Below are 23,351 nucleotides of genomic sequence, written 5' to 3'. Positions count from 1 at the left end.
GCAGCATGTCACAAGGAAAATGAGCCTTAGGCACTGGGCCACTGGGCAAGTGAGCAGGAAAGATGACTCGATCCTTATTAGGTAGCAATGAGGATCCGTAAGGATTAACCCTAAGGCTTAATCCTTAGGGTTAAGCCTTCACCTAGGCTAGAACGCTTGGAGCCCAAGTTGGTAGAAAGAATATATTATACCTGAGGTGATTCTACCTTTTGCTTCCCATGGGTTTGTGTTTTCAACCTTTATCGAAAACACAAACCCATGGGAAGCAAAGTATAACTATGTGGTTATAGGAAGCCTACACTCTAGGAAATAATAAAATACCCAAGTCCTCACCACCCAGAACTAAGAAATATTAACGTTATCATTTTCACTTTTGTGCTTTAAAATTAAACAGCATAAAACAAAGCTGAACTCCTTTTCTCAACCACCCAGGCATATTCTTTCCTTCATTAAATGCAACCGTTATCTTAAATGTGATGTGGGGCTAGTCCATGTTTTTTTAACTTTTACGAGATACACAAGATGCACTGATACCCAGAAACGATATATACTACTGTTCTGTATGTTTTCTAAATAGTACCTAAGTGGTATCACAGTGTTTCCTATGTTCTCCAACTTGCCTTTTCTCAACATGTTTCTGCAAACTATTATGATACCTTAGGTCCTTTCCTTTTTTATCCAAATAAAAAGTATGTCCCACTGGTTGTCAGACATAGCTTTTTTTCTAATGGAAATTCAAAACTAAATTTTCTTTTCAAAAAAATACAAACTAAACTTTGGTATTTCAGAAAAAAATTATCAGGAAAGTATGCAAAAGGAAATCAGCCCAAATGGGAAAACTATTTTCATATACCTTCTAAAACCCATGGCCCATTTTAATTGTTTCATTACTTCGGTTACAAATCTTACCTCGGGCTGTCCTATTCCAAGGAGAGAAATGGCAAGTCCGTAGACGACTAAGACATAGTTGATCATGGCCAGGTTTAATTGCTGCCAATGAAAACATTCCAGTTAAAAATACCAACATAATTCTGCTCAATTATATCAATGTTACATCATCAGCACAATAGAAAAAAAACGTAACAAAATCTCGCTCATCACTATGGCTGGGATGAAGACCAAAAGAATTAGAAAGTATATTTGGCAAAGATATGTTTTTATCAAGTATTTAAAACAGAGAATAACTGCCTCCTAGTTCCTTGAAGGCATGGATCATGGATAAGAGTAACTGAAGTCACGTCCCGTCACACAGAAGTGGGTACTAATGACGGATGAAGACATCTGCTCTCTTACACCCTTGCATGAAGTATCTGTTCACTTAGCTAATTCTTTCTGGATGAAATGATGTGACTAAAGTGAGCCCAGATCCTTGATTTAGTACTTTAACAGAGAATAAGCCAGGAGTCCTAATGAACACTGACTTGAGAGCAAGGAGTCTAAACCCGGTCGTATCCTGAGTCCCGAGTACAGCCCGAGTGCGGGGTGGGAGCCCAGCCTGCCTCTCACGGCCCCGAGGACCCAGCCCACCTCGGCGCATGTGCGGCACAGTCACAGTGCAGCCGAAGGCCCGTGTGCACTGCCGCGTCTCACCTGTATCTTCTGGGGCTCCAGGCCGTTGAGCAGCTCCGTGAAGGCCTGCGCGGCACTGCGGCAGCGCTGCTCGCACAAGGCCATGTAGCCATCCTGGATCAAGCTCCTCAGCATCTTCATTATGTTGGCGAAGTCCTGCCAAAAAAGTTCTTCCTGTTACAAGGTAGGGGGCAAACGATTCCGCAATGTTAACCGTTAGTTAAATCTCTGGTTAACATGATTAAAAAGTTGATATTTAAATTACTGACAGTTTGGTCTCTTAGCAACCATATTTAAGTTATATGTCCATAACTTAAATTGTAAAAAAAAAAATACATCTTAAGAGATGTACATGATTAGAATTAATTCATATGAAAAATGTTCTATTTGAAGAGTTTGCTTTATCCATGCAAACAGCCTTTTCCTTTACCTGGTGTGCAGCTCTCGAAGATTTTGAAAACTGTTTCTCCAAGATGTTTTTTAAATCCACTGGTAAACTACCTTGTGAACTAGAACTGAAAGAAAAAAACACTGTTTTGAATTATTTTAAAAGTCCTGTTTATATAAAGAAAAAAACATATTTATAGAAGGTTATTTTACACACTGAGTAAATGGAGTCACAGGTTCCTGAATAGAAATATTAACCATGATGCTGATTCTCCCCCAATGAATCTCTAAAGCCAGTGAATAATCAATAAAAATTCCTATAAATTAGAGGTGGAGGGGGACCAAATGAGTTCATTATAAAGATGATACAGAAGAACAGCTTTTGAAAAAATAGTAAATTAAGGAGGATTTTTGTTGATCATCAAAAGTTATTATCCATCTACAGTCATGAGCAACAACATGGTCCTGAAACAAGAAATGTGCCCAATAAATATCACAGAGATGCTCCATCCCATGGGAAAACCTAATAAGAAGATACAACTGTTTCAGAAAGTCTGACACCTGATGCTGGTAAAGGTAAGAGTCAGGTCCTCTGGTGTTTTCTGACACCATTTCTGGCACCAAATGTATGGGGGTTTTTGACACCAAATATCTGTCACTTTTCCACTCCAATTCTCCAACACCAACTGAGCATCTACTAATTCAATTCAATTTTGATACCAACTCTGGAGTCAACCAATGCAGGACCCACAGGTTAAAGGCTCAGTCCCACAAGATTGCCCTCACCTCAAACCAGCCACAATGGGGCACCTAGGCCAGCTACATTTTATGCAATCAACTACAAATTCAGGGGTTCCCGTGAACCCCCTTCAAGTTCAACAATTCCCTAGAAGTCACAGAATTCATGAAAGCATTTTACTCAGGATTACTGGTTTATTATAAATGATATAACTCAGGAAAAGCCCAATGGAAGAGAACATGGGAAGGTACAGGGGGAATGGGGTGATGCACAGCTTTCATGCTCTCCCAGAAAGGGCCACCTTCCCAGCATCTCAATGTATTCACCCACTGGAAGCTCCCTGATGTCTAAAGGTTTTTACTGAGGGTTCATTACATAGGCATGAAGGATTAAACTACTGGCCACTGGTGACTGAGCTCAATTTCCAGCTCTCTTCCCAAACTCCTCTGAGATCAGGGGCTGAAAGTTCCAACCTCCACTCACATACTTGATCTTTCTGGCAGCCGGCCCCAATCCTGAAGGTAGGGCCCAGCCCTGAGTCACTTCTTTAGTATAAACTCAGTTAAAGTGGAAAGGGACTCAAAAACAACAAAGACACTCTTATCAATCAAAAAATTCTAAGGGTTTTAGGAGCTCTGTGCTGGGAACTGGGGACAAAGACCAAATACTTATCTATGTATTTTATTATACTGCATCCTCTCAAAGCTTAGTAAGAGTGTGAACAGTGCTCATTTTCTGGGAGGATAATCTGGCAGTATCTATCAGAGTTAAAATTACACATCCCCTTTGACAGAGCAATTCCACTCTAGAAATTTCTTCAAATATACATCTATACTATGAAATATTCTGCAACCGTGAAAATGAAGGATGTAGATTCCCCATGGTCTGATATAGGAAGATAACACAAGATATTCTGAAAGAGATCAAAGCAACCTGCAGGCCAGAATGTTCTAACAACGGAAATGACAGTGACAGTAATGATTTCTACCATGTTGCAGGGCGTTGTTTTAGGTGGCTGTCCCACTTAACATTACATAATCTCACGAGGTAGACACAATCAAATAAGACTTCAGTATGAAAACAGAAACAAAATATCAGAAAAATAAATCTATCTTTAATAAAACAGGCAAAAATTATAACTACGCATTTAAAAAATGATCATATATTTGGTTTTGGTTTCTTAGCGGGGCGGGGCAGGATGAGAAAGATTCAGGATTTTTCTGCCAAATAACAGAATAACAGTATTCTATGCCCTTGCTTTGTATTTAATTTTTGTAGCACCATCAAAAAAAAATGGACCTTTTTGTAAAAAGGGGAGCTTTACTAACTTCTCTTAGTGCTTTGATAGTCAAATAGTTCTCCCTGAAGCACCTATGAAGGAGTCAGCCTTAAGGAGTGAAGAGAACACTGACACTAGTGTTACTGGCGGACGTGGCTTTGCAGTTTCTCCAGCGTCACTTTCATGAACTTCATGAACGTCTGTATCTATTGTAAGATTGACAAGTTCACTTTGCAGTCCGTCTAGATCTTTGTAGGTAAGGAGGCGCGGCAGAAGGGGAGTAACTATAAAGATAGGTGGCAGAGTTTGTCGTTAATTCTGGGGGGATATGTTTGGGAGAACTAATTTTATTTGTGGTTGGTGCATTAGTAAATACTTTTCTCTAATGATAATTACTCGACAGGGCCTCTGACTATCCTGACACCCAGGCCTGACATGCAGAAGAAGTTTCGGGATGGCCAAAAAACCGTTAACGATGAGTTCCTCCGGGAAACCATGAGAAACAGCGGCAGAGGTGAATTGAGGTGAACAGGGAAGGAGACCAATTTTTACTTTATACATCTGAATACTTTTCCCACTTATAAGCGTGTATTCTGGAATTTTAAAAAATTAATACTAACATATACTATGTTACATGACTTTTAAAATCACTATTGACATTCAGGATTCATAATCCTCTAGCCAAAAATGACCCTCTCCTAAAGACGTGCCTTTGATATTTGAAAGAGATTTCAGTACTCGTCACAATACACATATGTAAAAGACAGCTACTACTGGAAAGGGATATTTTCTTTTCCCCCCTTGGGAAGAAGACAAGGGGAAAAAACAAAAATACCATAGATAAACGTACCTGAATTTCTCCAATTCATTGTTTCGGGATTTTTGTTTTCCTTTATATTTTGGAGGCTGACCTGTGAATACAAAGTATTTGTTCCTGAAATCTGTACCAAAATATCTACAAGCTTGAAAGTTAAATTTTAAAAACTATGTAAACTGAATTAGAAGCAAAGGAAGCAATATTGTATGTGAGTATAACTGTAAGCAGGTTAAGCCAAGAAAGAAGATACTGAATATATTTTCCTACGTATGCTATAAAATTATTATAAAGATAAGTTATAATGGTTATTATTATATAGGCATATAGCAGACACAGAGAGATACAAGTCATAGTTCCTACTGTCAAGTAGTTTACAATCAAATGGGAAGAAAGGACAGGGCCACAGTAATTAAAGAACAATAACCTTTAAGAAGATCTCAGATTAGAAAAAGCTAAAAGAGTTCATCACCATGAAATCGGTATTCTAAGAAATGTCAGAGTTCCTTAAGAAGAAAAAAAATCGAATATGAATGATAAAGTGAGAATAACTACATACCTACCAATAATGACTTTAAATGTAAATGGACTAAATGCTTCAATCGAAAGACACAAGGTAGCTGAATGGATGAGAAAACAAGACCCATGCATACTATGCCTACAAGAAACCCACTTCAGATAGACACAGAGACTAAAAGTGATGAAAAAAGGTATTTCATGAAAATAGGGGGGGAAAAAAAGCTGGGGTAGCAATATTCATACCAGAAAAGATAGACTTTAAACAAAGTCTATAACAAGAGACAAAGAAGAACTCAACAATTGCATTTTTGGGTATTTATCCGAAGAAACCCAAAATATTAATTTGAAGACACATACACATCCATATGTTCACTGCAGCATTATTTACAACAGCGAAGACATGGAAGCAACCTAAGTGTCCATCAATAGACAAATAGATGAAGAAGTGGTATATATATATATATACACACAATGGAATATTACTCGGCTATAAGAGAGAATGAAACCTTACCATTTGTGACAACATGGATGGACCTAGAGGGTATTATGCTACGTGAAATAAATCAGACAAAGACAAATACCATATAATTTCACTTACATGTGAAATCTAAAAAACAAAACAAGCCAACAAACAGAGAAACAAATTCATAGAGACAGAGGACATTCTGATGGTTGCAAGGGGTTTGGGAATGGGTGAAAAAGGGGAAGGGATTAAAATATGCGAATTGCTAGTTATAAAAACAGTCACGTGGATGTAAAGTACACCGTAAGGAACATAGACAAAAATATTTCAATGACTACGTTTGGTGTCAGATGGGCACCAGATTTATTGGGGTGATCACTTCCTAAAATACCTAAATGTCTGATCACTATGCTGTACATCTGAAACTAATATAACATTGTATGTCAACTGTAACTGAAAAATAAAAAAATATTTTTAAAAAAGATGCTGTGTTGTTATCAACAAATTAATTCCACATTTACTGCTCTTAAAACTCAAAGGAGGGAGAAATCGCTTGGGCTGGGGTGGCTGGGCAAAGCGTTAGTGAGGATGCAGCATTTGTGTTTAGTTTTAAGGAATAAGTAGGATCAGAACTTTAAGAGTGAAGTTCATTTTAAGAAACATTAAGTAAACCTGGGTGCCTTGGCAAGTTTGGTAAGGACAGAGGTTGGAAGGGGGCTGCAAAGACAGGTTGGGGTGAGTGTGTATAGGGCCTGTGCTTCTGTTTGTCCAGCTGTGAGCTCGGCCTTTATCCCACTGGAGGAGCAGGGAGCCACTGCATACTTCTAGGCAGGGTAATGACATGCACCAGGTTGTACAGAAGAGAGACCAACAACAGGGACACAGTGAATCTGATGGAATCTCTGGGGAGAGACGGAAGCAGAGGTAACAGGAGGGGAAAAGAGCCTGAGCTGGTTTTGGTGGCCTCAGAAAACAAGAGGCTTCAAGAAAGGCAGAAGAACTCTACTTTGATTTCTGCTGTGTGACCTAAGGTAAAACTATTCGAACCTAGCCCTGGGACCTCAATTTTTTCAACTGAATGTAGATGCTTAAGTGTGGACAGTATTTAAATTATTGTTTATTATTTATTTACTTACATGTACTGTCTAGTAATTATGGCCTAAGAAATATCGATAAATTAAAAGCTGTTTTTAGAAAAAAAGTTTTATCCTCAAAAGGTTTTTCACATGCTATTAGAATTACATCAGGTAAGATAATCACCTGAGTTTCCCCTCTTTATGATTCTGCTAACATGCTAAACAAATAGAAATGCCCAGAGTACTTAGTTAAATATGCAGCATGGAGCCTAAGAGAAGACAGACCTGCAGGAAGCAAAAGACAGAAATGGTTGCCAGAAATATAAACACTGGAAAGAAAACAAAAGAACCAAAAATAACAGAAAGGAAAAGAAGGCAACAGGATTACTAACTAGAAAACCAACAACCTCACTTATAACCCTGGAAGTAACACATGAAAGCCCAAGATTAACAACTGTGTTGACAACAACCTTGAGCCATCAAGAATATCTGTATTTTCTTAAACTCTGTTTAGAGGGCAGGGAAGCATGGAATCCACTTTAGAACGGTTTCTATCAAAGTCTAGTCGTATAAAGGGAGACTGAGAAATACATGAAGTAAGAGGATCTGCTTCTCTGGGACTCTTCATTTCCCTAAGATGCCAAGTCAGTGAGGGTCTGCTGTCGGCATGTTTACTGGATGTATAAACAAACATACAGACCAAGCACACACAGTTGAAAATAAACCGGTATCGGCCTAAAGCATCCAATCTCAACTGGGGGTGACATCACCCCCAACAGGGCCAAAATGTTATTGGGAGATGAAAAAAAAAAATCTACCTCTTTTTTATATACAAAGCAGAGGTATACATACTGTATATAAACAGATAAACAGTATCTGTGGTATTAAATTTCAGGAAGGAAGGCAATTAGGGAAAACCTCTAAAAAGGCTCCCTGGCTGGGAGGAGATAATGACATAAAAGTTGAACAGCACTGGCCTAATGGAAATTCGGTAGCAGACCAGAAGGGCTTCATCTTTCCTTTGCATTAGTTTTTATTTGCAATTCCAAAATTAAGTTTATCAAAAAATATGAAAAGAATGAGCATAGATTTCAAATAAACATTTAATGTTTTCTTAATACCGAAGTATTGTAAAGTAAAATGAGAACATGGAAATATGTACAAATTTGCAGGCACAGAAGTTTATGCAACACTACATTAACTCAGCAATTTACATAAGAAACTCACCTGACGGTGGCAGAAATTCAGGATGACAGTCACAGTCGTCTATCTTCAAAGCTTCATCTACCACCTACCCATGAAAATAAAATCAGTGAGACTTTCAAAAAAATTACAGCCATGAAGAATTCAACAGCTAAATAATAGAATTTATCCAAGCACCTAAAATACCTAGTTGGTTATTAAGCCTAAATGAACAAACAAAATAACAAATGATAAAGATTATAATAACATTTTACTCACTAAATAGATGTCTAACCAATGTACGGTATACTTGAAACTAATTAAAATTTTAAAAATAAAAAAATAATTTAAAAAAGATTATAAGAAGATATGACAAATTCTCAAATGACAATTCTGACACCTAGCATGATGCTTGACAGGACAGCTGTTCAGTAACTGTCTCTACTGAATTAGTACCATCGCATCTTTCCTTATTCCCCTCTAACTGAATACAAAAGAACTATACGGTAGGCTGAAAAAGTTCCCTTCTATGCCTACAACCCATCTAACCCCCAAACACCATTTCCCTGCAAATCCTGGAGAAAAATATAAATGTGGACTTGGTGACATCTCAGAGAAAACCTCCAACACAGACTATCTGGGACACGTTGCCTAAGAAACCATCGGATTGAGGTTCACTGGGCACAGTGATGAATCGGGGTGGGGACCACTGTTAAGAGCCACAGAGGCTGTGGAAATAAATACCTTTGGGCAGAGATGGGGTACACAGCACAAACTAGGTGGGTAGGCTGGTGCAATACCAGGAAACTAAGTAGATTGCAAAGAAGGAAAAGAAAAATCCAAAGCATTGTGACGAGTGGGGTGACTAGGCTACCACATCCCACGTGGCTGAGAGAGACACGTAAAGAGGATGCACATAAAGAAAACTAAGCGTAAAATAAAATTTAGAAAAAAGTATTTTGCAAACACAGAAATGTGATTTCAAAAGAAATTCTGTGATGAAATATGATCTTTATGTAGTTGTAGGAGGTAGCTGAAGTATTTATTAAACAGACAAAAATTCTCTCGATATTGATAGGCAAAAAAAGTTATCGATCAATTATTTAGTTTCCATTATCACTGAAGTATTATTGTAAAAATATGAGACTATCTATATTTGGAATAACTTTTATTTTAGTTTTTAATCGAACTTACCTTCAGGTTCTGATTACCACCGTTTGCCATTTCGTGATTAGTTTTTCTGGAATCTTTTTCGGTCTCCACAAAGTTAAGTGAAGTACTAAATGCAGGTGCTGGTAAACTAGGTGTGTAGGCCCTAAGTGGAGATAAAAGGAACGATCATTTTATTTCTATTAATTCATATACATTTTAAAAAATCAACCTTTAAAGAAACAGGTTTCAGCAATTGTAGCCTTTTTTGAAAGCAAGATTATTTTAAAAAGAATCTCTACCTCTGAGAGTGAGCTTTATACATAAATATTATTTTAAATTTGGTATTAAAAACCAAATATAGTTCGAGAAATGTATTCTGGTTTCTAATATTAAAATAAGTCTCCCTGTTTAAAAGTTAACAGCTTCAATTTCTTAGGCATCCAAAGCACACAGGGAGAAGCTTAATCTATCTGAATTACCAACAAATGCAGAACCCCGGCTGCCATTTGTTTCACTGTGGGCACACTCAAGTCTCTCTGCTGTCTATTTCTAACAGAAGTGTCTTAGCCTTTGAAAAGACATCAGGAGGCCGGAGGCAGATGTTTCCAGGACAGAGGTGAAGGGTAAAGGCACAAACTGTGCCCTTGCTCTCTGCTGCTAGGACCCTGACAGCGAAAACCAGTCTCATTTAAACACAATAACACTCCATTAACATTTCACCCCTCTTTTCACCCCACAGACTTAGGCTACCGATCTCCAGTATGTACATATGCAAATGATTCAGTAAAACAGCAAAATAAAGCTGGCAATTTACAGGTCTTCTGATCATACCCAAGGACACTTTAAAAACCACCTTCCGTCCCCAACTCACTGAGGTTACTATTATCTACTAACACATCAAACTCACGGAAAAGCCATCCCAAGTAACAGCTACTGATCAGATTGATATTAACTCACCTGCTTGAGTAAAGGGCTTTAATTGGATTCCTAGTTGGTGTCCGGCCTATAAAAATCAATCACACACAGTAATTAGTGCACTGGCAACACATACTTTAAAAGATTTTCAAATTTCCTTTAAGCTGACAGCGAGAACATCAAATTTAGAGAACTGATAAACAAACCTAAGCAATTTTACACTTCTAAATGTTTTTAGTTTTATGACCATGTCAACATGTTACATAGACCTTATCTGACATTCCATTAAATGCAATCAGTGACTAGATGCAGTAATACATAAATGTGAATCAGAGATGGTACCTGTCCTCAAGTAGCTCACAACCTTTACATGTCATTCTGGGTGACACTATCTGCTAGTGAAACAGAACTGCTCAGCTCAGCTTCCTGAGACACTAAACACCCAAAGAAGAAACAGCAAAGACCTATACACTGAAAGTGTGGAGTAGGGAATCTCAGGTATTGGACAAAGCAAAGAAACTTAAAGAAAACAAGGGCAGAATATAAATCTAGAATGCCTAGATTTCTAATAGCTAATTTCTAATTGATAGATAGAAAAAATTAGCCACAAAAGGTGCAAAAACATCAAAAACTCTTATTCAAGAGCCTTTTCTTTAGGAAATAACTATAACGAAGGGAAAATTTTAAAACAATTTTGTTTAAAAAAAAAACTTTATTCAAAATTTCAAGAAGGCATATTTTTCTACAGAAGAATAATTTGTTGCTAAATGTTTCAAATAAAAATACAAATCATTTACAATTACCTAATGGAATATAACACTAATGTACACTCCATGTAGAAAGAAATGAAAAACTTCAGTGACTTGACCAAGATAACAAAACGAGTACAAATCATCTGAGGATTGATTTATGGTCCTCCATTATTCCAAGAAACCCACCTTCAAAAGTTTTAAAGGGAATTCGACTGTAACCAAAAGAATCTTAGGTGAAATACCTTGCAGGTCTTCTATTTGTTTTTGTAACTTTACATGCTGCTGAATTAGATCCTTGATTCCCTCAGGGTCATTTTTACAGAGTTTTTGAGCTTTTATGTTTGCTTGCAGGGCCCAGTCATGTTCCCCCAGCATACAAAGAGCAGCACAATAACGATAGTGACCCTGTTCCGAAAAGATAAATTTAATTTTTCTCAAAAATAAGCTTAAGTTAAAGAAACTAGATACGGAAAAATATTTTGCTTGAAAGTTGATTAGTTATTTAAGATGTTAGATTAGAACCCTATCAATGAAAAATAAATAAAAATGTGAATAGCTCTCAGGAAATAAAATCACCTAAATGAGCTAAGTGGAAAGTTATGAATAGTATTCATAATTTTTAACAACTGACTAGAGATCAGGATTTTTACTTGAGATTTTTGAACCCCTCAAAAAAAAAATTTGAACTTTGTATTTTACTAGTAAAGAATGAAATACATTTTTATGCCAAATAAGGTATAAAAATCATTCATTATATATAACTTAAATTTTTGCCACAATACTTAATGCAGTAATAGGCTCTAAGTAATGAATTCCCTACACTTTGAACATCGGAAGAATTTTAGAGCTAGAAGAAACGGCTTTGTTGTGGTAGTTTTCCAACCCCCCCGAAGAGCATGGGTAAATCTGGGCTAGATCGTCCATCCATCTCTCTTAACCAGCTTTTAATTATTTTATCTCTATGCCGTAGTTCTTGGTTTTAAGAAAAGGTCTGAAAATCACTAATTCTTAATTCCAATAATCAGGGAGGTTTTCTTTGTTCTGTTTTTGCAACTGAACCACAGTCGTGGCTGGCCCCATTTTTGCGAACTTTGGGAAATCTTCAATATCAAGCATGAACACATTAATCTAAAAAGCTAACACCACCATGCCTGGACTGACTCGAAAACCTCTCTTCTAGCTACTCACAAACCAAACTCCATTTTAAGCACAGCATCTCCACTTGAGAAGGGACTTCCAAGTGAAATATGCTAGAAGCTGGCCTGTCACATTTACTGAGAGGCAAACCAAAGAACCATGATATGACTCTGGGTCCACAGCTCCTTCCTCTTTACTACACACTTCACAAAGAACATTCTGATTCTATGAGAAAATAGGAAATCAGAAATCAGTGACCCTTTAAAGAAAGATGAGCTGTTCAGTAACGGAAGCCAGCAAGAACCACAAAGACCTCTGGTTATACAAACGTGGTGCATGTACAACTCTGCTCTGGTGCACCAACCAACCCAACTGATGAGTTCCGGAGCATTTTTCAGCCAGACTACTTAGGCTCTGATCAATGATACAATTGATCAACGATACTGCATCTGGTTAAATTCTGCTTTTCCTCAAAAGGCATAAGGTAAAGAGATCTTTCAGATGTGCTACGAGACCCAGAAATATGTCAACTTCATAGTTCAGATAACTGCATTTAAAAAAAAATCACAGCACAGGAAATTACTATAGATTATAAACTACTACAGATTAATTACTATAGATTACACCTGCTTAAATTTGTAAAAATACTTTTTCTCTTTTCCCTCCATGTTTCTCACCTTTCACTGGGTCCTTTTCCCTAAACTCTATTAAACCCAGTACAATGTCTATTGGTTGAGAAAAGACTTTATTCAGATCTCTTTGCTGAAGTTGTTTGAATGAAGCTTAAATTAAAGGTATTTCAGAGTTTCTTGAACCCAGTCGCAATAGAAAAGTGTGGTCTTCTTTGACACTACCTCATTCTCTACCACACACATAAAAATTCCCTATTGTTCATCTACCTGGTATCCCCTCCTTTTGGGTGCCACCATGTCCCTTCTCCACTTAGCAGTGGCAGGACTGTCAACTCTAGTGCTCCATCTCAACAACACTAGGGCAGAAGCACAGCTGTGACCCAGGAGAATGGCCAATCGAAGTACACCATTTTCCAAGTCACAATGATCAATCCACAGATGGGCACATGGCTTAATCGGAACAAGTCTGAGGCATCCTTCAGGCATACTATGTAGATACTAGAAGAGGTTATCTTTCCATTAGAATTAACAGTTATTAAGCATACTGGTTTGGGGCTCCCACTTAGATAGAAAATGTTTTTCAAAATGAAGCCAAGAGAGCCTGCACTCTAATTACACTTCTGGTCAAGGTAGAGTAATGGAGATTGGATCTACCCTCTTGCCTAAAACAATCCAACAAGGACAAAACATATGAAACAAAGGTTGGCAAGACACTGGATATCAGGCAACATGAGTGTGATCCCTGGCAGATGAGAAATGCACAAAGAAAGCCTGAGATATGCTTGTTCCAGTAAGCCATGGCACAGGGAGAAGAACCCGGGCAGAGGCCAAAGTCTTTGTTAAGAAGACAGAGCAGGAGTCCAGGAAAACCAAGGCAGCTCCAGCTCTCACGGCCAAGGACCAGAGAGGAGATAGCTGCACAGAGAACTCGAGAGATCTTCAGAGGGTCGTCAGCTGAGTACGAGTCAGTACCTACATGTGGGGCACCTACCCAAGCCAGGAAAAGAGTACCTGAAAAGCTACGAGAACAGCATCCAGCACTCACACAGGACCAGGAATAATTCTTGTTCCCACTCGCCAGAGTGGAAAACACCATCATTCATGGAGTATCAAGTAGAGTGCTCAGAAGAGCTTTGCATCATTTGGGGAGAAAAAATTAGCCCTACACCAAACACTATGGTCTCACCTAACAAAGCTTAAAACGAGACTCCAAAGAATTAAACTGTTTGCAAGTAGCTTCACTGCATCCCAAAACAAAGCTCAAAAATATTTACAGAAATACGAAGATATTGGGTAGAATTCACAATGTCTGGCATCCATTCAAAAATTATTAAGTATGCAAAAAAAGGAATATGTGATTTATAACAAAGAGAAAAATCAATCAATTGAAAATAATCCAGAAAAGACACAGATGACAGAATTAGTAGACAAGGACATTAAAACACTTATTATAAATATATTCCATATGTTCAAGAAGCTAAAAAAAAAGTGAACATGTTAAGAAATAAAATCTATAAGTTCTCAAATTGAAATTCTAGAGATGAAAGCTAGACCACTTAAGATGAAAAATACATTGGATAGCAATAAAGGCAGATTAGACATTACAGAAAAAAAGAATAGTGAACTTGAGGACACAGCAATAGAACTTAGGTAAAATGAAACCCAGAGAGAAAAGATGGAAAATGAAGCTAAGAAGGAAGTACAACTGAGAAAAACACAGAAAAGTGTATACAGACCCAAACATTCTTGAAGCTAACGCCAGAATTTTCAATTACATAAAGCCAACAAATTCCTTTTTCTACTTGAGCCAAACCTGAGTTAAGTTTTTTCACTCACGAAGAGTCCAAATATACCCCTAAAAATTAAAAGGCTCTTGAAGACATTTGTGAGGCTATTGATTTGTATTCTGTATAACAACATCAAAAGGTAATAAAGAAACATCAAAAAATATCTGTTAACTCTATCATAAAAATTCTCACTCTTGTCTATGGCCCTGCCACCCTGAACAAGCCCGATCCCATCTGATATCGGAAGCTAAGCAGGGTCGGGCCTGGTTAGTACTTGGATGGGAGACCACCTAGGAAGATCAGGTACTGTAGGCATAAAAAATAAAAAAATTTTTAAAAAGGGATTGTAAACTGACAAGGTCCTGGCAATCTGTAAGGTCAACCAAGGGTTGCTTCGCCTTAAAAAAAAAAAAAAATTCTTACTCTTTACGATACAATGACTCATCCTCTCTTACGCCTGAAAGCATGTTTAGGACAACTAACATTGTACCAGTTCTTTGTCTGGAAAAGAAGAAAAAAATGGCCTGCCCTCACACAAAAATCTATAGAACCTTCCTATATAGGCTTAAATCCTAGAGGCGAGACTCAATAGACTCAGCTCATGATTAATTCCAAAATAAAAGGATTCTTATGAAAATAAAGAATGTACCTTGCACAGTCTACTTTTGCTTTTGAAATTTAAACCATCCTTCAATGAGTATTCCTTTCTTGTAAATTAAAATGAAAAAAGACCTGGATATATAGTTCCCAAATTTTTTGAATACTTACTAGGAGTTGTGTTTTTCACATAAACGAATATTTTTGCAACAATTATAAAATATTCCAATAAAAAAAAGTGAACCACATAAATACAGTCAACTGATCTTTGACAAAGGAGCAAAGGCAAATACAATGGAGCACAGTCTTTTCAACCAATGATGCTGGAACAAATGGACATCTGCATGCAAAAAAAAAAATCTAGATTTTACACCTTCCATAAAAATTAACTCATATGAATAACAAACCTAAATGTAAAATGCAAAACTATAAAACTTGTAGAAGACGACACAGGGGAAAACCTAGATGACCCTGGGTATGGTGATGACTTCTTAGATGCAACACTAAAGACATGATCCATGAAAGGAAGAACTGGTAAGCTGGACTTGATTAAATTTAAAAACTTCTGCTCTGTGAAAGACAATGTCAAGAAAATGAAAAGCAAGCCACAGTCCAGGATAAAGCACTGTTACCAAAACAGACAAAGAATTATTAATTTTAACAATGAGAAAACAAACAACTGATTAAAAAATAGGGCAAAGAACTGAACAGAGACCTCAGAGAAGATATATAGATGGTAAACGAGAATCTGAAGATGCTCATCACATGTTGTCAGGGAAGCAAAAATTAAAACGATGAGATACCATTACATGCCTATTAGAATGGCCCAAACCAAGGACACTGACGACACCAAATGCTGGGGAGGATGTGGAGCAACAGGAACTCTCAGTAACCACTGGTGGGAACACAACATGGTGCAGCCACTCTGAAAGGCGGTTTGGCAGTTTCTTAAAAAACTAAACATATTCTTATAGCAATTGCACTCCCCGTTATTTACCTAAAGGAGGTGAAAGACATAGCCACACAAAAGCCTGTACATGAATATTTATAGCAGCTTTTTGGAAGCAACCAAGATGCCCTTCAGGGGGTGACGGGCGAATAAGCTGTTAGTACAGACTCACCAATACTCAGGGCTATTGGTCTCTTCTCATTTTTGCCAATCTGCAGGACTCAAACAACATCACAGTGTTTTATTTACTCATGTACACGGGGCTTTGTTTGGAGGCTCTTTGCTCTGTGGGTTTCGTTTTCTACCTCTGTACAATTTTAATTACTATGAAATACAGTTTATTTCTATTGCCCATTCAGAATTCCTCTTCTGTGAAATGCTTGTTTACTGGTCCATTTCTACTGGGTTTCTTATTTTAATTCTTTGTATATTCTGGATATAAATCCTATTAGTTACATGTGTTATGTAAATGAGAGAGTACCTCCTCCCAGACTATAATTTCACTCATGGTTTGTTCTGACATACAGTTTTGAAGCTTGATATAATAAAATTTATCAGGTATTTTCCCCCCACTAATCTGTGCATTTTGTCATTTTAAGACACCCTTTCCCATCCCGAGGTTATAAAGACAATCTCCTATAGTTCCTTCTGAGTTTTAAGTTTCATTTTTCAGAGTCGGGTTTTTAATCCAACCAGAATGCGCAGATGGATGTGCTGTCTCCATCACTAACACACCCTCAGGATCCACCGCACTCCTCTGGGCTACCTGTCCCCTCAGACACACGCCACTTCTCACTGCTGTCCTACGTGTCCTTGATTATGGAACTGAAGACTCCCTGCCACATTCTTCACCTCTGCATATTTATCCTGCATTTTTACATACAAATGTGCATCCTGTAAACAGATTTTTCCCAGTTGTATGGCATAACTTAACAATGTATAACACAAAAGAAACCTACCTTTGTCCAATTGTTCTTCAGAATAATGGCTCTCTTTCCATCACCAAGTGCATTTCTAAAAAGAAAAAAATAAAATATCCACATTTTATTTTAATAAGATTATATATTGCATTTCAATTTGTACTTTTTGAATTTTCCATATATAACCTAGTTAAAAATATTTTTTTCATTTTTAAAAATCTACAACAAAATATGTCCATTATAGGAAATTTGGAAAATACAGAAAATTAAAACAAAGGAGAAAAGTCATCCAGAGTCACAATCACAACTACCCAGGAATAATTAATCACTTTTAATACTTCTGGAGTACTTCCTGCACGCATCTAACCTACATCTTAACCTACACCTAACTTCCTATTATTATTTGTATGGAGTTTTTTCTGGTACTATTTTTACAGGTCAGCAAGACTTCTGGTCCTCAAAAATATACCTCCCAGCTCTTTTGCACAAGACATCCGCTAAGCTATAGCAGACAGAGCATGGAAGTTGGGATAGGACACAGGAGTTAGTCCAACTCAATCACTAACTCCACCTGGGGCTGCAAAGAAGTCATTAACCTCTCTGGGCCTGCTTTCTCATTTGTAAAATGGGGATAAAAATTTTGTTCTGTTCTGAGGTAGATATGATGATAAAACAGTACTTTGTAAACAGTCAAGTGCTAACAGATCCGACACCTAATCTCTCGGTCTCCTGGCCTGCCTTCCATGACAGCCTCCGCTACCCCAGATCAGACACCTGCCGCCACCCTCCTCCCACCCCGAAAGTGACCACTCAAAACTGTTCCAACTACAAAATCACTCATTCAGGCCTCCCACTCTCCCCTGAGAGCCTAGTACCTTCCATAGTCCTTGTTCGACTATTCCTATTTTCTCAGTGGCTGAACTCACTGACTTGTCTAATCATTTTTTACTTCCTTGTTTATTGAGCTTGAGATTTGCTGGCTCTTCATTTCATAGTCACATGTGTACTAATTCTTTATACTCTTCTGTCCCTACCTTTACATCTGGCTCTATGGCAAAACCCCAACTCTGGATCAATCCTACTTTCTGCTTTCTCCATGCCTCTGTCTAGGAAGCCAAGTATTGCTGGAGAAAATTACACAGCAGAGGATACGGGTAGCACTGTTATCATGATTACAACAACCCAAAAGAGCCTTTGGCTTTGTTAAGCCACTGTTCTAGATCAAATCATTCTTCAACTTTGTAAAATGATCATTTCAAATCTTGTGTCCTTTCCTTAAACGTCCAACTCCCTTCTCTTAGCAGATGACCTCTGCTCCTAGTCCAACGAGTACACTGGAGACACCAAAGAGAACGCTCTCAATATCCTACTAACAAACACATGCCTGGCCCTACCTTTTCCCATCACTGTTACAATAAAAGCATTCCTTCTCCTCATGTGGCCATTTCTCCACCTGTGCCACGTAATTCCTCCGTTCTCCCAGTGTCAATTATCCCTCCTCTCACCTGTACAGTAACATCCCCTCTCAAGAATCCATCTCATCAATTTTTTATTATGGTGAAATACACATAACTATTTTCCATTTGAACCATTTCAAATGTACACCTGAGTGGCATTAAGTACATTCACACTGTTGTACAACCTCCCATAAACTTTTAATATGCTCAGCTCTCGCCTTTAAAAAAGCAAATAAATAAAAATGTCTTAAGCCCAAAGCAAACAGTGCTGGTAGCCTGCCCAACAGCTGCCATCCTCCTCTACCTGGTTACTGGACTTTCGTGGTGAGGGTCTACCTGCTACTGCAAGATTCAGAGATAATTCCTAATTAGTTTAAGTCAATCCTGGCAACAGCCCCTCTCCTTTCCACTGACTGGCTTAGGGGTAGTCAGGTGACCTGAGGGGACTCATCACTCTTCCAAAGAGATTACAAAGAACAAAACGAGATAACATACTACAAGATAACAATACCTAACTAAAAGACTATATATATACATACATATATATATATATATTTTTTTTTAAAGTTATCTAAGGATAGACGACCTGACCAACAGAATAGTGGAAGATTCTTTTTTTTTTTTTTTTTTTTAGTAAACAGAAACCAGAAACAGATCCTCATGTACAGTTGCCTGATCAAGATGACAAAGGTGACATTGCAGTGCACGGAGAAAGCATGAGTAAGAAATGTGCTGTGTCAACTGGACATTCATATGAATCTTAAGCTCTGCCTCACACTAAATACAGAAACCAGTTCCAGATGGACTATAGATCTAAGTACCAAAGTTAAACAATCAAGCTTTCAGAAGAAACAGAACATTTTGGTGACATTTGAGCCAGCAGAGATTATAAACAAAACACAAGAAGTGCTTACCCTAAAGGAAACAATAAACTGTACGATATTAAAATCAGTAACTTGTTTGTGAAAATAAAACATTAAGAGTGAAAAGGCAAGCCAGAGTGTTAAGAAGATATTTGAAATTCATATATCTGACAATGACTCATATCCAGAGTTAAAAAAAAAAAAACTAGTAATGAATTAAGACATTCGACTTAAAAATTTTTTAAAAATAGCAAAAGATTCAAATAGGCACTCCACAAAGAGAAAACCCAAGCATATGAAGATGTTCAACTTAAAAATTCTTAACCAACATAATGCAAATTAAAATCACAGTGCTGCATCACTACACGCCCACTGGAACGTCTAACTGAAATGACACAAAATAGTAAGTGTTAGTGAAGATGTGGAACTGAAATTCTCATATGCTGCTGGCAGGAGTATAAACTCACACAACCACATTGGAAATTATGTCCAAAAGCTAAACATAAGCATGACCTCCATCTCAGCAACTCCACTCCTTGATTATATGCTCAACAAAAAATGAATACATGTGGTCACGATGACACCATCTGAAAGCCAAATACTGGAAAGTACCCAAATGCCCATCAACAAAAGAATGGATAAAATGTGGTATATTCATGCAATAGATGAACAGTTTACAACTACATGCAACACTATGGATCTCAAAAATAATGCTGAAAGCCAAACGTGAAAGAGCACATGCTATATGATTGTTTAAATTGCACAAAAACAGGCAAAACCAACCTACGATGTCAGAAGTCAGGATAGTAGTTATCCTGGAGGAGGAGGTGGGCAGTGACTAGGAGGAACAAGGGGACATCGGGGGTACTGGGGCTGTGGTCTGGGTGCTGCTGGTTACAGTTGTTGGGATTCTGAAAATCCAACATATTTATTTATGAATTGTACACATTTCAGGATTTGTAGTTTTTTGTTTGGGTGATTTTTTTTTTGAGATTACAAGTCATCCTTTGGCTGGAGATTGTAATATCCGGTCTGATGTCTAGATTACAGGAGCCATCCTGACATCCTGAGGCAGCAGCCAGAAGTCCAAGTCACACAGCATGGCTGGAAAAAAAACCTAGGTCTTCGATGACAACCCTGGAGCCATCTTCCTCTGGAGCTTCTGAAGGAGGTACATTTTCTTCACCATTAAAACCGGTTAAGTCAGTTTTGCTACTTGCAGCCGTAACATCCTAATATGATGGCATACCTTTTGTGTTCCTCACTACCTCTCCCCTCAAACTCCTTTATCCGCTGCCCACCAACAGCTGTCCCATTTCCTCACTCTCACTTCTGAAGCCACTCCAACCTGGCTTCTGTGCCAAGCTTCCCACTAATACCTCCCCCTATGGTAACTAACTGATGTCCACACCGCTAAATCCGAATTCCATATGGCTTCACAGCAGCAACAGGTACCGCTAGCCACTCTTTCACTCACGTCCATAAACCATAGACTTTCCTCCCATCTCTGGCAACCTCTTAATAGTTTCCTGTGCAGGTTCACCCTTGCCTAATTGGCCACGACTTGTGTCCCTCAAGGCTCAGTCCTACTTGCTTATCTTATCTCAGCTCAGGCTCTCTAGACCAGTGGGTCTCAACCTTGGTTGCACATCAGCACTAAAAGCTCGATGCCCAATTAATTAAATCAGAATCTTGCACCGGGGTGGGGGATAGGGGGAGTTCTTCAACGCTCAAGTGATGCCAACGTGTGGTGATTCCTGAAGCAATCACCCCCACATCTGCAACTTAATCTGGGTTAACTATCCCAAATATTTGTCTCCTGCCTAAACCTCTCCTTTAGACCAGACCCATATAATTCACTGCCTATACAACAATCCAATTTGCATCCTCCAAGAGCACTTCAATTTAGCATGTCCAATGATCACGTTCTACTCCCTTAAAATGTACCTATTCCAGGGATCCCAGTGTCAGAGAGCGGGCTGAGAACCCATGAAGCTGCAAAAGGCAGAAACCTCAGAACAGTTCCAAACACTGCCTTCGCCCTCGCTTCCCAACATCAAACCGTAAGTGATTTGTCAATTTTATCTCCAAAATATTTCAAATCCTTCCACTTCTCCACGTCCACTGCTACTGTTGCCGCTCCAAGCCACCATCATCTCTGGCCTAAAGTACGCCTCCCAACTCACATTCATGCTGCGTCCCCTCCAAACCCACTCTCCCCACTGCAGCTAGACTGTCTTTTAAGGTACTAACCATGCTGTCTCCTCAGTTTAAAGCCTTTACTCTTCTTGATCCTGTTAAAGGCCAACAGCTGAGACCCTCCTTGTTCTAGCCTCTGACCACCTCGTCCCCCTTCTGTGTTCATGCCACTTGGCACAGTTAATTCCAAGAATGCAACGTGTCCTGCCCACCACAGGCCTGCACATGGCTGGCCCACTGTCTAGAATCAGCACGATGTCTGGTCTTGTTCATTTCTCACCTATCCATAAACAGAACCCAATAATACCTGCTAAGTCAATGTTGAATGTTTATTATGCGATTTACATTTATTATATCTATAACCATAGTATTGTCATAATAATCGCATGTATTATAAATGTCACAGTACTTAATATAAATGTACGTTAATACTAACATTTTCATACTTATTAGCACATGACCACATTCTGTGACTGAAGCAAAGTGGGCGTACTGAATCATATGGCGTTACTGACACTACAGCCGGGATCAGCAGTGCAGGTGTGACTTTAGTGGCAGTAATACCTGGCAGAACATACCTATGAAAATGGGAAAACTCACAAGATGCAAGTAGTTGTTAACTCTTGAAGACTGTGTGTGATCTAGTGGTGACAGGATTGAGTGGAAGGTAAGAAACAGTTCTAGCCTAATTGCTCCAATTTATTAAATGTCGCATGGGCAAGTGTTTTTACTCCTCCAGCCCTGGCACCTATTTCTTCATACACGGTATGCTACCATCTGCCCTAAAAGGTTAGGAAAGAACCCTATTTCCCCCTCCTCTGAATTCCATGTGGATTTGCTAGATTAATCTCTCTTAAGCTCTCTCCTCGCCCCACCCTAACTTTTCCTGGGGGATACATGGAGGGGGAGGGGCATAATCGTATGTGGCCTGGCCTCTCATTTTTCTCACTCTGGAATCTTATCTTAAAGACCCACCTAACACAGCATTCCCTTTTCCTCCAAGCTTAAAGTTCACACAGGTCCCTGTTGCCTAGTTCAGTCTGTGGCCACAGGGGAACTAATAACAAGTCACTTGGCTCTCAGACTTAAGGCCCTATTCTCCAACAACTGTACCAGTAACGGAGGTGAGACTGGACCACAGCGTGCCTGTCTTCAGCTTCCCTCTCTTAACTGATTCCGATCTTGGGAGGGGAAGGAAATGCTATTAATTGACTCTCTCAAACCACAATATACAAGTACATAAGAACTTTACAAGCCATAAAAGCGTTATCACTGCCTGCCCACCTGCCAGTCATCACTTTCAGGGCCTGACAAGACCAACAAAGAAATAACAATACCACTCCCCAAGTTTCTAGATCTTACAATGCAACGAAAGCAGGATTCAGATGTGATGGCTGGTCACTCACTACCAAACACACAGTGACTAAAAAACACCGACTGAATAAACATATACATTTAAAATCAAAAGTTAGTGTCAGAAAATTAAATTATATATGCTCTCTCAATCCAAGTAAAAAAAATTCATCAGGAATTTATCCTACAGATATACTTGCACCTGAGTATACAACATAAGTAAAAGGATAATCATTACAGAGCTACACATAATTTTTTAACCTGGAAATTATCTACATTCTAATACAAACTAAAGCACACGTAATCCACTGAGTAAAAGACTGCAGCCATGAATAAGGACAGGTCTTCACTTACACTGATATGCAACATGCTCCAATATTTACACGTAAAAAAGCAGCATGTACAATGATGTGCATAGTATGCTCCTACCCATGTTAAGAAACATACATTACCTCGAACAACACGAAACTCCCTAAATTGATTTATAAAAACAGCAACTGCATTTGGTTTGACACACCAAGTGCCTGCACAGGCATGAAATATTAGAGAAATACGCAAGCATCTGAAGACAGAATCAAGGTAGGGGTCTCAGCTGGGCAACGGTTTTCAG

At 38.5% G+C, this 23,351-nt stretch overlaps 1 protein-coding gene and 1 pseudogene across 19 annotated transcripts in view; one reads left to right on the top strand and one right to left on the bottom strand.

Annotated features, from left to right (window-relative positions):
• Positions 1 to 23,351, bottom strand: part of TTC3 (tetratricopeptide repeat domain 3) — a 102,021-nt gene that overhangs the window by 55,176 nt on the left and 23,494 nt on the right. For 11 of the 19 annotated variants that reach the window (XM_039857731.1, XM_039857737.1, XM_039857732.1 and 8 more), the window contains 9 exons: positions 16,909 to 16,963; positions 11,090 to 11,252; positions 10,138 to 10,183; positions 9,223 to 9,343; positions 8,074 to 8,137; positions 4,825 to 4,885; positions 2,000 to 2,084; positions 1,591 to 1,743; positions 910 to 990 (listed from right to left, as the gene is read on the bottom strand). In XM_039857731.1, the coding sequence (XP_039713665.1) occupies positions 910 to 990; positions 1,591 to 1,743; positions 2,000 to 2,084; positions 4,825 to 4,885; positions 8,074 to 8,137; positions 9,223 to 9,343; positions 10,138 to 10,183; positions 11,090 to 11,252; positions 16,909 to 16,963 (829 nt within the window). Of the gene's footprint in view, positions 1 to 909; positions 991 to 1,590; positions 1,744 to 1,999; positions 2,085 to 4,824; positions 4,886 to 8,073; positions 8,138 to 9,222; positions 9,344 to 10,137; positions 10,184 to 11,089; positions 11,253 to 15,171; positions 15,341 to 16,908; positions 16,964 to 23,351 lie in introns of all 19 variants that reach the window. The other 8 variants (XM_039857742.1, XM_039857744.1, XM_039857745.1 and 5 more) reach the window with 3 other exon arrangements.
• On the top strand, positions 14,600 to 14,718 carry LOC120599202 (uncharacterized; annotated as a pseudogene).

Source organism: Pteropus medius, unplaced genomic scaffold (genome assembly GCF_902729225.1).
Source record: "Pteropus medius unplaced genomic scaffold, Ma_sr-lr_union100, whole genome shotgun sequence".
Lineage (NCBI taxonomy): Eukaryota > Metazoa > Chordata > Mammalia > Chiroptera > Pteropodidae > Pteropus > Pteropus medius.
This window is presented reverse-complemented; position numbering and strand designations above follow the sequence as displayed.